This window comes from Podarcis muralis, chromosome 13 (genome assembly GCF_964188315.1).
Source record: "Podarcis muralis chromosome 13, rPodMur119.hap1.1, whole genome shotgun sequence".
Lineage (NCBI taxonomy): Eukaryota > Metazoa > Chordata > Lepidosauria > Squamata > Lacertidae > Podarcis > Podarcis muralis.
In genome coordinates, this window is record NC_135667.1 from 34,277,595 (window position 1) to 34,292,525 (window position 14,931).

Consider the following 14,931-nt stretch of genomic DNA (forward strand, 5'->3'; position numbering starts at 1 on the left):
GCGTTTCCATGTGGAGGCATTTTTTTGTGTCGCCTATTTTGTACTAATAAAGCCCCATTTCTAAAATGTGAAAAGGAGCTACTGGTACTTGAGAAATATGCCTTTAAAAAAAAAAAAAGAAGCGGTGGAATAAATAATGTTTTCTTCCTCTGGCAACAAAATGTTTTTTTTTTATTTTTTGTTTTTTTTTTTTAAAAATATTTTATTAAGGATTTTCTTGTTTTACAGAAGTGTAGTGCCTCGTTTTTTGTTTGTTTTTTTCATGTAACATTTTTACAAATCCATTTCATTTGTTGAGGCATTAGGGGGAGAAGAAAAAAGAAAGAGAGAAGAAAAGGGGGGGGGTGGAGAGAGGGAAGATGGATGGGGGTGGGGGTGGGTGGCGGTGTTTCTATTATGTTTAATGTGTGTAGAGTTTGGTGTCAGCGTTGCTTGTGTTGTTCACTTGTGTTCCTTTGGTGGTGAGAGAGGTTGGGGTTGGCCTAGGGTGTGATTGTTTGCTTGTGATTGGCTGTGGTGATCTTTGTTTTCGTGTGTGAGTGAGGTGGGTGGGTGTTTTGGATCAGGTTAGCCATATTGATTTGTATGCTGTTGGTGGATTATTGTCATTGTCCTGTTGGGCTGTGTGTGTGATAAAGGGGAGCCATACCTGGGTGAAGGTGTCTTCTTCTGTTTGTCCCCGTGTCAGTTTCAGTTTATTCATTAATTTTTCTAGTAGGGCTGTTTCCCATACTATTTGGTACCATTGGTCCATGCTTACTCCTGACAGGTCTCTCCAGTGTCTGGTTATGGTATTTCTGGCTGCTGAGAGCAGGTGGGTTATGAGTTCTTTGTGGTGTAAATGGGCATTGTTGTCTTGGAAGATGTTTAGTAGGGCCAATTCTGGGGTGATGTCTATTACTTGCTTAGTTATTGTACATATTTCTTGTATGGCTGTCGTCCAGAATAGTTGGATTTTGGGACACTCCCACCACATGTGGAGGTATGTGCCTGTGGAGGTGCAACAAAATGTTTTAGATGGGTAATGGATGCCTGCTTCTCTCAGGGAAACAACATTCAAGACCCAACCAGCTTTCAGAGCCTGGGAATCTGGACTGCTGTGGGAGCATATAATGTAACATAATTAATGAAAACAAAGTTACCTGGAGGTTTTCTGTACTTGCTCCATGGAAACCAAGCCCTTTAAGAACAAAAGCAAGCACAGGTCTGCCATTAATACTCTTCCAATTTTCCGTTCCCCACACCCCAACAAGTCCAGCGGAGTTGGCTGCAATACTCTCCCGAGAAAGAAACAATTGAGCCCAAACCAGCATACTAAGAAGACAAAAAACTATAGGCACTCTTAAGGAAAGCGGCCACTGTGTCCAAAAGTTTGAAAGGAAATAAAATGGTTTCAGTTCGTGAACACCAGCATTTCTGTGACCTTTGAACTGCTTGTCTAATTTTTCACTCTCTTGCCTCAGTTTGCCAATCACAGGCTCCTTAGATGCCAAGAGGACCTAAAACCGAACACCAAACAGAGGGCTTTGTGTGACATGTTTGCTTGTTCGGTATTAAGGAACTGTTTGTTCTGTATTAAGGAACACAGACACACATGGTATGTCTGTGGTCTCCTTGATACCAAGTGAAATGTCAACTAGTCAACTTAGAATTTCTGCAGTACAGAACCAGCTAAAGCCTTAGGTCAGGGGTTGGCTAACTACGGTCCGCAGGCCAGATCCGGGCCAATTGCCCTCCAGATCCAGCCCACGGACGTTCCGTGGATTGGCGATTCTGTTTGTTAATTTTTTTATCGTTATTTTCCCCCCAGAAGTGCCATTTTCCCCCTCAAAAAAAAAAGTTTGCTGACCCCTGCCTTAGGTCAATAACCTTTATTAACTGTTTCCAAATGTCATTCAGCTACGTCTGTTAACATACCTGGAATTACCATGGTGTGCAAAGGCATCACCTCAGCTCCTTGAATGGGATAGCTTAAAGGAGTGTTTGGCTGAGCAAGAAGGACATCTTTTGTCTCGAAGGGATACCTAGGTCAAAGCAAAGAGACAGGACTTGAGTCTTCAGAAGCCATGTTGCGAGTGTGGGAATCACAGGTAAGGAAACTGTTTGTTTAAAAAGTAAAATAAAAAATAGCCCACCTGCCCAAAATACACACTTTGAGCAGAGCAGCTGGCCCCGTTTTCTCTGGAATAATTAACTTGCAGGCTTGAACAACATCACAATACAGCGACTAGGTCCAACTATAGATCATAACAAAGGCTGCATAGAAACTGACAACTTTAAACACAGCCAAGCCATTCTTTTTCTCAAGTAGGATTGAAGGTGATTTGTGGGAAAATGCGACAGAACATAGTATTTCACAAGGCAAGGCAAGTTACATATTTATTGTGGTTAGCGACATGCATGCTCCACTTCCCAAATCAGAGGTGGAAGTGTGTGAGATACGGAACATATGCAAATGTGTACACAGCCGCAAAGAGTTATCCCCCCCCCCCCCCGAATTCTCCTCAGGCATAGTGGTTTGACAAAAAATAACTCTGGGAATTGTAGCTCTGTGAGAGGAATAGGGGTCTCCTGACTTAATGAACTACAGCTCTCAGAATTGGGGGGTGGGGGGAGGGAGAGCCATAACCGTTAATGTGGTATAATCGGCAAGGGACTTTGAGGTGCTTTCGAACTGCTAGGTTGGCAGGAGCAGGGACCAAGCAACGGGAGCTCACCCCGTCGTGGGAATTCGAACCGCCAACCTTCTGATTGGCAAGTCCCAGGCTCTGTGGTTTAACCCACAGCACCACCCATGTCCCTCTGTTTTTCCTATTTTCATCCAAAAAATGTTGGAAGGTATGGAGTTATGCAACCCTCGAGTCAATGAGATAAGTAACTAGACAACCTTTAGAAGACATCTGAACGGAGCCCTGCATAGGGTATGTTCAAATTTGTTTAATGTCTTATTGTGGTTTTATATATGTTGGAAGCTGCCCAGAGTGGCTGGAGCAACCCAGTCAGATGGGTGGGGAATAAAAATAGTAAAATAGTAATAGTAGAAGGACGTCCCTGTTTTCATTGCAGGGTATGATTAGTGCTTGAAATATATATTGTGAATGTGGCCCATGTTCCAGCTAATACAACATGCTGTTCTCACAACATCTCAGTGGGAATCCTATAACCAGCACAAGAGCACCCACAGTCCCTCATGACTAACACACCTTTGCCTCAGGAGTTGTCAGCCACATTTTCCACAAGAGAGACTCAATACTTCAGGCCTGGAAGGATAAACCTTCGCCACCTATTACACAATGGACTGAAGAACTAAATGCCCTTGCTACATGTAAACATATTATTATGGGTTTGCGTGTGCCTTGACTCACCCAACGGCTAAATTCCTCTCTCTAATGGTGCTGGATCTAGTGGGTGTTAACCAATGCTTGGAGTATTAAGAGGGGCTGACAGGTGCTGAATTTAACAGTGTCAAAACACAGGCCAGGTTTCCTGCCCCCTACCAGGAAATTGCTTGGGAGAAAATGGGCGATTAGAAGGGAACAAAGACAGGCAACTGAGCCATGAGCTAAGATGGCAAAGGGGTGTGGCCCCTCCTCCCTGAACTCTGTGTTATTTAGCAGAGACAAAGGTGAGTAGCAGTCGTAGTAGAGGTTTAAGATTACAGTTTCTCTGTAATGTGAAATGGTGCATTTTGGTAAACGCAGCAAGCTGAAGAGGGGGGGGGGCAGCGGTTGGAATTCAAGGCTGCAGGAATGGGAGAAATGTAACCCTCCTGGGGTGTAACACTGTAAGCTCCTACATTATAGGCTCAGGTTGTATATGTGTGTAAATAAACCATATCTCCTAAAGACACCCCGGTCTCCGTTGTGCCTCATTTCCAAAGGAAACATGAACCCTGAGTGAGCGCCCAGACCCTTGGAATGCCGCTCTGCTGTGGGGATTGGTGTTTATAGAAAGCATTGTTACAAGCCACCTCAATTTCATTTGGCTACCTACAAGGACATTTGGATGGCGTATATCAGTTTGTATGTGTAACGTAAGATGGACGTAGAGATGCTAATTGTATTTGTTATTGCAAACCAGTGGGTTTTTCCTCTCCCTGTTTCCCCCTTCTCCTGCTTTCTCTTTCTGTTTGTTTTTTAGTCGTTTAGTCATGTCCGACTCTTCGTGACCCCATGGACCAGAGCACGCCAGGCACTTCTGTCTTCCACTGCCTCCTGCAGTTTGGTCAAACTCATGCTAGCAGCTTCGAGAACACTGTCCAACCATCTCGTCCTCTGTCGTCCCCTTCTCCTTGTGCCCTCCATCTTTCCCAACATCAGGGTCTTTTCCAGGGAGTCTTCTCTTCTCATGAGATGGCCAAAGTACTGGAGCCTCAGCTTCACGATCTGTCCTTCCAGTGAGCACTCAGGGCTGATTTCGTTCAGAATGGATAGGTTTGATCTTCTTGCAGTCCATGGGACTCTCAAGAGTCTCCTCCAGCACCATAATTCAAAGGCATCAATTCTTCGGCCATCAGCCTCCTTTATGGTCCAGCTCTCACTTCCATACATCACTACTGGGAAAACCATAGCTTTTACTATACTCTTTTATATATCTCTTTCTTTATAAATTTGCAAAAAAAAGTTCATTAATTTAAAAAAATGAAAAGGGGTGCGTAAATAAGGAGAACTAAGCCAAATCTTCTCCATTATCTCAGTTCCCTCAAGCATGTCTCAACGTTGGTTGGGGATGATGGAAGTTTGCATCCAAAAGCATGAGAAATTAACTTTCAGTACTACTAACTTTTAGAACGGAATATCATCAGATGCTATGATAGCCGCTGGATTTTGATTTGGGTACACACATTTGTAAAGGAGCATTCGTTTCAAGGAAGAGTGCAAATGAATTACATTGATTTCAAGAGGCTTTTAACTGTGGTCCAGGTTTTATTTTGAGACGCTGTTGCTGCTGGGGAAAGTGGCATTTATATGGGAGACCAAGTTAACTATAACTTCAAGGAACTGAAGCTTTTGGGAAAGTACTGCATGGTCCTCTAATAATCTGATGTAGAGACAACATTTTTTTTGCCTAATCCAGATATGGGGAACCTGTAACACTCCAGATGTGATTGCCTCCATCCCAGAACATCAACCATGACAGCTGGGGCTGATGGGAGCTAGAGTACAATAACATATTTCAGCAGGGAGGCGGGTGAACACAGGTTCCCCATCCCTGGTCGAATCCATGAAGATAACCCTTATGACCCACCACAACCCTTGCAGTTATGTTGTAAAGTTCTTGAAAATGCAGTTCTGGTTCACGTGGGTAAGTTAACATTACCTTCGCTGATAATCCACAAATTCCTTCTCGCGCCTTTCTGTGACAGCAGCAAGCTTATCCTTATCAATATAGTTCCCCAACTGATAGACTGTCAGCTTTTTGGCTCCGACACACTCACAGTGGTTTTTTGGTCCTAGCCTGTTTTGGACAGGGTGTAGAGAGGCAAGCAGGAGAGAACGGAGAAAAATAATAAAAGTTATGGGCTATTAATATAAAATAAAGTTACTTTTTGTGAATAGCTGCACAACATCTTACATTGTAAGGAGACCCAACCATGCTTGAAACCGTATAAAATAAAAGGAATTGTCCACAAAGCATAAAACTTAGAGAGAATTTAAGAAAAATGTTCTTATATTAAATACATATTTGTATGTTCCAGAAATGCTACAAGAACAGTTTGCAACAACAACAACAAAAAGAACACACAGTTCTTTGACAGGGAACACTGAAACTATTGGCCATTATTATAATTTCTCCAATGGCAACTCTCCGTGTAGAAAGATAGATGGAGAATTTTCTTTTATGATTATCTTATGGAAGTCCACCAAAATCCCACCAAAATTGGTTGCACATGGCCATCACATTTGTTCAGAAAATTAGGCCAAGTGGCAGGATCGCTGTAGTTCAAATTACAAGTTCTTTTATAAAAAATATATGCAAAAATATGTTGAAGCGGTTTGCTTGCCAGGGCGCAGTCCCACCCACCCTCTGGGAGCCAAACCTCGGATCAAGGAAATCACATGACAATATATTTGGGATTAAAATGGCCACAACTTTATTAAAATTTCAGATGCAGGAAACTTTGGCTTAGGCATTGGGTGTGTATTCCTCTCAGCCCCTCGCTGTGTTCTCTCTGTTGGGGGTCTGAGGCAAGACAGGGTCAGTTGGGAACATGGGGACACTGCAAAATGTGCATTTACACAGCTAGCCCCCCCTTCCGTGTTGCTGAAGTAAATTCTATGGCCCAGTGCTATGCATTTGTGGTCAGAGACTCCCCTCAAGATCCCTTTAACGGGGAACCCTGATATCGCCTCTGCAAAAGGAGAAAGTCACCACCCCACCCCTTCGATTGTTGGACTAAAGGTTTCCGCCCAAGGCCTAAAACCGCCAAAGTTGTGACAATTGCTATGGGGAAGGCAAAACCTGCAGAACAGGGAAAATTCCTTCCCCGTTCTGAAAAAACAGCAACCATCGACCGAATGTAGCAACACCCATGTACCCAGAAAGGAGAAAGGTTAGCCTGTAAGAAAGGGTACAATTAGAGGGAGGGCCTAGTGGGTGATGATGCTCCAGGGTTGACTGCGCCACTGGAATCGGTTCCGGCCCCCTTTTAAATCTTTGGAGTGGACTATTGAGAAGCCTGCTCAATCACAGACTGCTCCTCTGCCCCTCCCCACCAGCCACTGCGGATTGGTCAATTTGAAATTGGGTTTTGGCGGAAACCCAGTAGGGACCGCGATGGCCAAGGGGGGGCGTAGCAATGGCCAGCAGAGCAGCAGGGCTTCGGGAGGACGGTGGGGCCATGCGCTGGGCCACAAACCTCGTCCACCATCTGGTGAGCATTACAGCAATAAAACACAAAACAGTGCAATAAAAACCATTAAAAGGTGAAAACAGACTTCAAGTAGCCATTGCAGAGGGTGCAGTCTTTATTGCCTGGAGGAACAGAAGTTTTCAGCAGGCAATTAAAAGTTGGCACAGAAAGTTCTTCCTGAATTTATTGGCAGAGTATTGCACAGGATTGGTCTGAATACACTAAAGCAGGGGTCAGCAACCTTTTTCAGCAGGGGGCTGGTCCACAATCCCTCAGACCATGTGGTGGGCCAGACTATTTTTTTTTGGGGGGGGGGGAATGAACGAATTCCTATGCCCCACAAATAACCCAGAGATGCATTTTAAATAAAAGCACACATTCTACTCATGTAAAAACACCAGACAGGCCCCACAAATAACCCAGAGATACATTTTAAATAAAAGGACACATTCTACTCATGTAAAAACATGCTGAATCCTGGACCGTCCATGGGCCGGATTGAGAAGGCGATTGGGCCGCACGCAGCCCCTGGGGCTTAGGTTGCCTACCCCTGCACTAAAGGCTCATTTTCTTGCTGTTGTCAAAAGAGCCTCACTGATGACATTTCTGCCAGTGATCTCTGTGATCCAGCTGGGATATAAGAGCTCAGGCAACCTCTGACACACCCTGGCATTATAGCATTTTCAGATGCGTTGAGTTTCAATCCTTGATCCTGAAGAACTTAATTTGGTTTGTATTCTAGGGCCAAGTTATGTTCTGAAAACTGTTCAACTTCTGAGGCAGTATGCAAAACTGTCATTTCAGTTTCAGTCTTAGTTTGATTTTTGAAACTACTTTTGCTTAATTGTAGCTGGAGACACTTTAAAAAAAAGCACTGTCTTGTTCAGATTTTGCCTTTTCCTTTCCAACCCTTTTGTTTCTGATACTAGGCACCAGACATCCCCATTCCCCATCTGGTATGATGTATTTAATTGTAATAAACTGAATGAAGTACAAATAAATAAAGCAAACTCAGAATAGAACTGAAAACTCTGGTTTCCAAACCAGCTTTGAGTGTATACAAAAATACACGAACAATATTTACAAATTCCCAATCACAACAAGAACGGCACAGGAGTCGCTATTCCTTGAATGAATGTGTAATCAGATTTTGGCATAAATTCTGGATTTGTTCCAAATCTATTAAATATTTAGGTATGTTAATACCAAGAGATATAACACAGTCACAGGTAATATAAATTAATAAAAGAGGTTTCTTCAGATATTGATAGGTGGGAATCACTGAACTTTACCCTTTGGGCAAGGGTGAATGCATGATGAGTATTATTCCCAGATTTATTTATATTCTGAAATGACTTCCAGTTTTTATATCTGGATCATATTTCCAAAAGATAAAGTGCCTGTTTAGGAAATGTCTTTGGGGCTCAACAACACCAAGAATATCCCTGCAGAGAATGCAGTTACAAATTCAAGAATTTGGAACTACACCACTATACCAAGTATTAAATATTGGAAACCCATTGCTGGTCTTAATTTTTTGACATGGACAACGCTAGAATACACCTTTAGTTGGTTGGACAATACTAGGATCAAAATATTTGAAATCCCAGGGGACTCTGGAAACGACAAACTCAGTTAGGAGGATATGGAATATACTGTCTATATGACAACACTCGCAACCTATGAACAGACTTATGCTTACAGACGTAGGCTTTGGATAAATATGACAACATTTGGAATGAATTTATACAGAGTGTAGTAGACTATCATTATCTACATAAGTACTAGGATAATAACATCATATATAAGAATGTATGGGTGTACGTTACATTGCGTTTTTGTATATTGTTCCTTTCCACACATTTTTGTTCTTTTTTCTTTCCTTATTTTTCTCCCTCTGCCCCCCACCCCTGGTATCACTTTATATCTTCATAATTGACATTATTTCAATAAAATATTAATACCAAAACAAGAGCATGAGTCACTTAGAAGATCCAAATGCTTCTATGATAGCCGATGTAAAAATCCTAACATGCCAGGGAGCAGCCAGCGAAGTGAGCTTATCAGATGCACATTCATCACCCAGAAACGATTGCCTCACAAGGAAGTCCATGACAATTTTATGACCCTGCTGCGATTTTGGGGGCAGGGCTGTGTTTGGTCTGCATGATGCCAAAGTCCCTTCCAATTCCTGGGGTTCCGGGTATTGCAATGGTTAAAATCGAACGGAGATTTCCATTGCTGAACTAGTCAAGCAAGTTTCTTTGGAAGCTTGTGAAGGGTCCCTCCTTCACCTGACTGGAAGTGAGAAGGGCAAAAGCCAGCGGCCGCATGAGCCTAGAGCAAGCTAAGAGTTGGGAGGCAGAAGCTGAGAGTCAAAGCTGTGTTTTGACTTAATAAAGTTTGAAAATAATAAAGCAAACAAGCTGACAGTCACCAAGGAGGAAGAGGAAGGACTGCAGTGCTTGTGATGGGCTGAAAACTTGCTTTAAAGGAATAAGTTGTTAACTGTGCTGTAGAAGTGTAACAGCTTATTCCTTTGAAGCAAGTCTGAAGCAAGTCTGAAGCAAGTAGTAGTGGTAGTAATAATAAAAAATTATTATTTATATCCCGCCCATTTGGCTGGGTTCCCCCAGCCACTCTGGGGGGCTCCCAACAGAATATTAAAACATGATAAGACTTCAAACATTAAAAACTTCCCTAAACAGGGCTGCCTTCAGATGTCTTCTAAAGTCAGATAGTTGCTTATTGCCTTGACATCTGATGGGAGGGCGTTCCACAGGGTGGGCGCTACTACCAGGAAGGCCCTCTGCCTGGTTTCCTGCAACCTCACTTCTCGCAGTGAGGGAACCGCCAGAAGGCCCTCGGCGCTGGACCTCAGTGTCCAGGCTGAACGATGGGGGTGGAGATGCTCCTTCGGGTATACTATACAGTGGACCCTCTGGTTACAAATTTAATTCGTTTTGGGGGTCCGTGTGTATTATGTATTGACGTTCTCACCCTGGCCACCAGGGGTATTGTGTATATAGTTTTCACTCAGCTCCACGTAAGTTAATTTAGGTGGGAAACCCTGGGGTGGTGTTGTTACAATGTTGACAGCCGGCTGCCTATAAAAGCAGGCCAGCTGAGCTGTTTGCTGTTCAGTTCAGTTCCAGCTTACTTATAAAGAACTACTTGGAAAAATCTCTGTGTCGTCTGCTATGTCAACCCACAACTTAAACCCACCCCGAAAAATCTGTCACCAGAAGTGCCGCTTCTGCGCATGTGCGAGAGAAAAACCCAGAAAAATACACTTCTGGGTTTGCCACTTTCGCAACTAAAAAATGACATATACAGAGCAGTACGTAACATGAGGGTCCACTGTATTAAACAAACAAGCTGACTGTCACTGTACACCAAAAGGAAGGCCTGAATGAAGCACTTGTGATGGGCTGAAAACTTGCTTCAAAGGAATAAGTTGTTAACTGTACTGTAGAAGTGTAACAGCTTATTGCTTTGAAGCAAGTTTGAAGCAAGTGGTCCTGCTTTCCAGTAAATCAGTGTTTCTCAAGCTTTCTGATGTGATGGACCAGCAAACCCCACCTCCCTCCAACTGCAGGGTCTGGTACCCTTAAGCATCCCATCTAACCTGGGTTGTGGTAAAATAACCAGGGACCAGCAGCTGATGTCCCTGCCCACAGACCACCATTCTGAGTAGCAACTGCAGCACCAGAAACGGTTTAGTCCTGCTGGCCACACAACCCGGAAAGCTGTCTGCGGACAAATGCCAGCTCCCTTGGCCTGAAAGCGAGATGAGCATCGCAACCCCATAGTCACCTTTGACTGGACTTAACCATCCAGGGGTCCTTTACCTTTTTAACCTAGCAAATATAACAGCTTCATCCACAGTTGGTGCCTATATGGTAGAACTCAGAGGGTTGCAGTACTGACCTTTGCAGGGTACAGTTTTATACTGATTAGTTTTTGTTATATTTCATACATTTCTGATAATATTTTACTATTACTTTATATTTTGAAGAATATCATCGAGTTAAAAGTACCGTATTTTTCGCTCTATAACACGCACCCGACCATAACACGCACGTAGTTTTTAGAGGAGGAAAATCCGTAGGCATGCCACCCGTAGGCATTTCCTCCATAACACGCACAGACATTTCCCCTTACTTTCTAGGAGGAAAAAAGTGAGTGTTATGGTGCAAAAATTACGGTAATCCACAATTAGAATTCTTTTTATGTATGTAGTTTTTGTCATATTTTATAAATTTCTGATGAAATTCTCCCAAATATAAAAAGTAAAATATAATTTTTGAAGTGATTAATAATTAGAATCGTCTTTTTCTGCATATATGAAATAGACCATAGAGTTGATTGTTGGTTATGCAATGTATACGTAAAAAGTGAAAATGCACCTAATTTTAAATCTTAGTCACATCTTAATCTTTTTTAAAATGTATTCATTTTTCTAGTGAGCTGTGGCCGATAAAGAGAGAAACCATCACAATTCATAAGATTATTCAAAATTATCTCTGTGCTAAAATATTTCCTTTTGCATTTGAGAAATATAATGAAAGATTGTTGCATTACTTATTCTTGCAATTCAAAATAAATTTAGCAGTTTTAAGTTTTATGCTTTTCTCTTTTCTTTTCTTTTCTTTTCTTTTTTTAACAAGACACCTGATTTGAAAACTGAAGTTAGCAGGGGGAGAAACTGAGCAGGGGTCACAAGTAGTTAGCCTTGACTAGGGTGGAGAATAGCATAGCATCAACATTGGCTTAATCACACAGTGAAAAGCAACATTTAAACTGAAAGATTTGGGATTCCGAAGTGAGGGAGAGTTGGATTTCCCTGGTCTTATGCCTTAAAAAAGAAAGAAAAAAACTTTAAAAATAAGAAATTGCGTTTGCAGAGCTTACCAAATTCCATCAAACAAGAACATGGACTTGTATTTTTCTTCTGGCAAAAGCTTCAAGGACAATGGAGTTTCATCCCACCCCAGTTTGATTTCGGTTAGCTGTCCTTTCATCATGAAGACATAGAATACAGCACATAAACTGAAGATTATCACACAGATGTACTTGAGTCTGTAAGAAAGCAGAAAACAGGATCAGTTTCCAAGCCAGCCCAGTGTTTACTGTTCAGCTAAATGTTCTTGCAAGGTAACAATATTGTTTGTCATCGCAGTGCATACAATGTAATAAATTTGGCTCCCGAGAATTCACTCCTTTAAATTCAGTAAATTACCTTTTTGCAGATTAAAAGGTAAGCAGTCACAGCTGGGAAGTTGTCACTGCAAATAAGAAAATGCAGCTTGCAACATACCGTATTTTTCACTCCATTAGACGCACTTTTTTCTTCCTAAAAAGTAAGGGGAAATGTCTGTGCATCTTATGGAGCGAATGCATGGTCCCTGGAGTTGAATTGCCCAGGGGCAAAAAGCAGATCATGCTTTGCTTTTTTTTTTTTTTTTTTTTTTGAAAGAGGGAAATGGGTGTTGAAACAAAGCCGTGGATCGTTTGCTGATCAGGGAGAGAGATAAGGAACGCTAGAGATAAAGGAGGCTGCCTGGGCGGGGGCCACAATGGTTCAAAAACCTGGTTACAAAGCAAAGCACGGATCCACATGCATCCTCAGAATTTTTGCATTGGGTCACCCCAAACTCACCGTCAAATCACATGTCTGTGGCCACAGCATGAACCACAAAAATCATACACCCACTGTTTCGTTCAGAATGTTTTTTCCCCCCTCTTGTTTTCCTCCTCTAAAAACTAGGTGCGTCTTATGGAGGGAAAAATATGGTACTTATCCTTTGTATGTTCTTATAAGCCAGTATGCGAATAATCATACCAATTCCAAAACCTTTTTTGGGGGGAGGGCGAGTCTTACATTTCAGAATACTACTCTTGGCATTTCAGAATATTTGCAATCTTCACATTTGGAATTTTACTTATGGTTCATCCATACCATCCCGCTTATTATGGGTTGTGAGCCCTTGTGCCTGCATTAATTCTTCCTTGTTCATAGGGCTTTCTTAAAGTTTGGCTGTCCTACAATTTCTCCTTTCGAAAACTGAAAATTCCCTATGCTTTGAAAATACAAATAGGAGTATATTACATTGATTCCATGTCCCTGGGTGCCTCTTAGTTATTGTGCACAACCCCATATTAAATTAGCAGGAGAAGCTGGCATTTGATTTCCCACCTCCAGCTGCAAAATGTCTTGGGGTGACCTTCATAAAAGCAGGAAAAGGGATCATTTTAAATTTTACAAGCGGTTACAATAACATTTTCTTTTTCTAACACCCAGAAAATGGTAACTTGCATGTGGCAAAAACTGCATTTCGGATCCTATTTACATGCGTAATTTCTGATCGTTATGTGTATGCATTATACAAGCGGCACATACCTCTCCCACCACATGCAACCAAAGTCAAAGATATTTGCCATTCACCTTTAACATGCAGAGAGAAACAAAGATAACACTCAAAAGAAACTTCTATGCATATCAGAAAATGATTTTGTATCACCGAGTTTGATAAAACCTCCCGCACGGGAAAACCAACAGTTTTAAAGTTAAACACATAAAACAAGCGCCTGAAATTCTCTGCAATTCCAAATCCCAGCTGAAGTCTCAAATGCCAAGAAAATGGGACGGTGTGCAGAAAAGTCTCCAGGCAAATGGGCATCATTATTCTTCGCAGGACTTTGTGTTTTCAGCCAACCTTCAATTTGCAAGAGTTGCAGCTCTTAAGAAATAGCCCCACCACAGCAACCCCCTCCTCATTCGGCTATCCAACACAAATGACAACCCAAAAGCCACACGGTAGGCTAACAATATGAGTACAACACTTTTACATCACTACTGAATTGTGTCTTAATTTACAATCAGATAGTGTACAATATATACATGGTGACACCAACTAATGTGAGTTAAGAAAATGTCCCAAAGTAAGGGATTTTTTTGGCTAGTATCACATCACAAAGAAGCACTCGAGCTTGACACAACATGCCTTCCAAGTTAAGTGTAAAAGTCGCATTTCCTCATAGGTAAAAACCCACTTGTATTGGAAAGAAACTGGAGCCCTTCATGTTATTCCCTCTTCTTCTATTCTTGCATAAAGAACCCCAAGCACCACATAAGTATTTCGAAAGCCACTCACCTCCATAACTTCTGGAGGAACTGAAAACAACCCGCTTCCATTCTGAGAAAACTCCCCACTGGTGAAGAGCCAAGCATATACCTCTCAACTCCACTAAGACAGGTCAGTCAGAACAATATATTTGCATCTCCTACTGAAGAATAAGATGCTCCACCTCCAGCCCCAGAGGTGTAGCCTCCAAGCACCTGTGAGCCTCCAACCCCACCCAGCCACAGGTGTGGCAAATAACATTATTAAGATAATGCACATTGCAAGCTAATCTCACAGAAGTTTTACCTTTTGTTGTGACCCAATGCCTTGAACACCTCTGGGTCACTGTAAGAACATTGTAAGTGCCTGCCGGATCGGGCCAATCCCCCTTCTAGCCTTGCATCCTGTTCTCACACTGGCCGACCTGATGCCTGCAAGAAACCCCCTATAGGTGGAAGACACAAGATTTACCCACTCTGGAAGAATGGCAGATGAAGGTGATCGACTACATGGAACTTGCAGAAATGACTGGCAGAATCCGAGACCAGGGAGAAGAGTCGGTGAAAGAAGACTGGAAGAAATTTAAAGACTATTTACAGAAATACTGTAAAATTAATGAATGTTAGAAGGATGTTGGATTGAAACTAAGTGGTTTTCAGCTGTAATGCTTTAAGAGATACGAAAAAAGGTTCATAAATGGGTAAAAGTTTAATGGTAAGGATTTGCTGAATTAACGAATTGAATTGGAATACAAAGAAGGGTAGTACAAGGAGGTCTGAGGAAATAAGGGTATGGAATTTATGTTAATGAAAATTAATGTGTGTTTTTATAAGTGTTTGTTATTTTGTATGTTTGTCCTTTTGTTTTTATTTGTATCTTAAAATTTTCAATAAATATAAAAAGAAAGAAAGAAACCCCCTATAGGACCTCCCTTTCTACTTGCACTAGCTA

The 14,931-nt window shown here is 42.0% G+C and overlaps 1 protein-coding gene across 2 annotated transcripts in view; it reads right to left on the minus strand.

The window, feature by feature from the left end:
• Positions 1-14,388, minus strand: part of B4GALNT2 (beta-1,4-N-acetyl-galactosaminyltransferase 2 (SID blood group)) — a 32,904-nt gene extending 18,516 nt beyond the window's left edge. Inside the window, exons 1-5 of one of the 2 annotated variants that reach the window (XM_028751782.2) lie at positions 14,287-14,388; positions 11,768-11,935; positions 5,320-5,457; positions 1,918-2,024; positions 1,143-1,180 (exon numbers count right to left, since the gene is read on the minus strand). In XM_028751782.2, the coding sequence (XP_028607615.2) occupies positions 1,143-1,180; positions 1,918-2,024; positions 5,320-5,457; positions 11,768-11,880 (396 nt within the window). In that variant the 5' untranslated portion in view covers positions 11,881-11,935; positions 14,287-14,388. Of the gene's footprint in view, positions 1-1,142; positions 1,181-1,917; positions 2,025-5,319; positions 5,458-11,767; positions 11,936-14,010; positions 14,147-14,286 lie in introns of those variants that run through there. The other variant, XM_028751781.2, reaches the window with a different exon arrangement.
• Between the last annotated feature and the right edge of the window lie 543 nt (positions 14,389-14,931).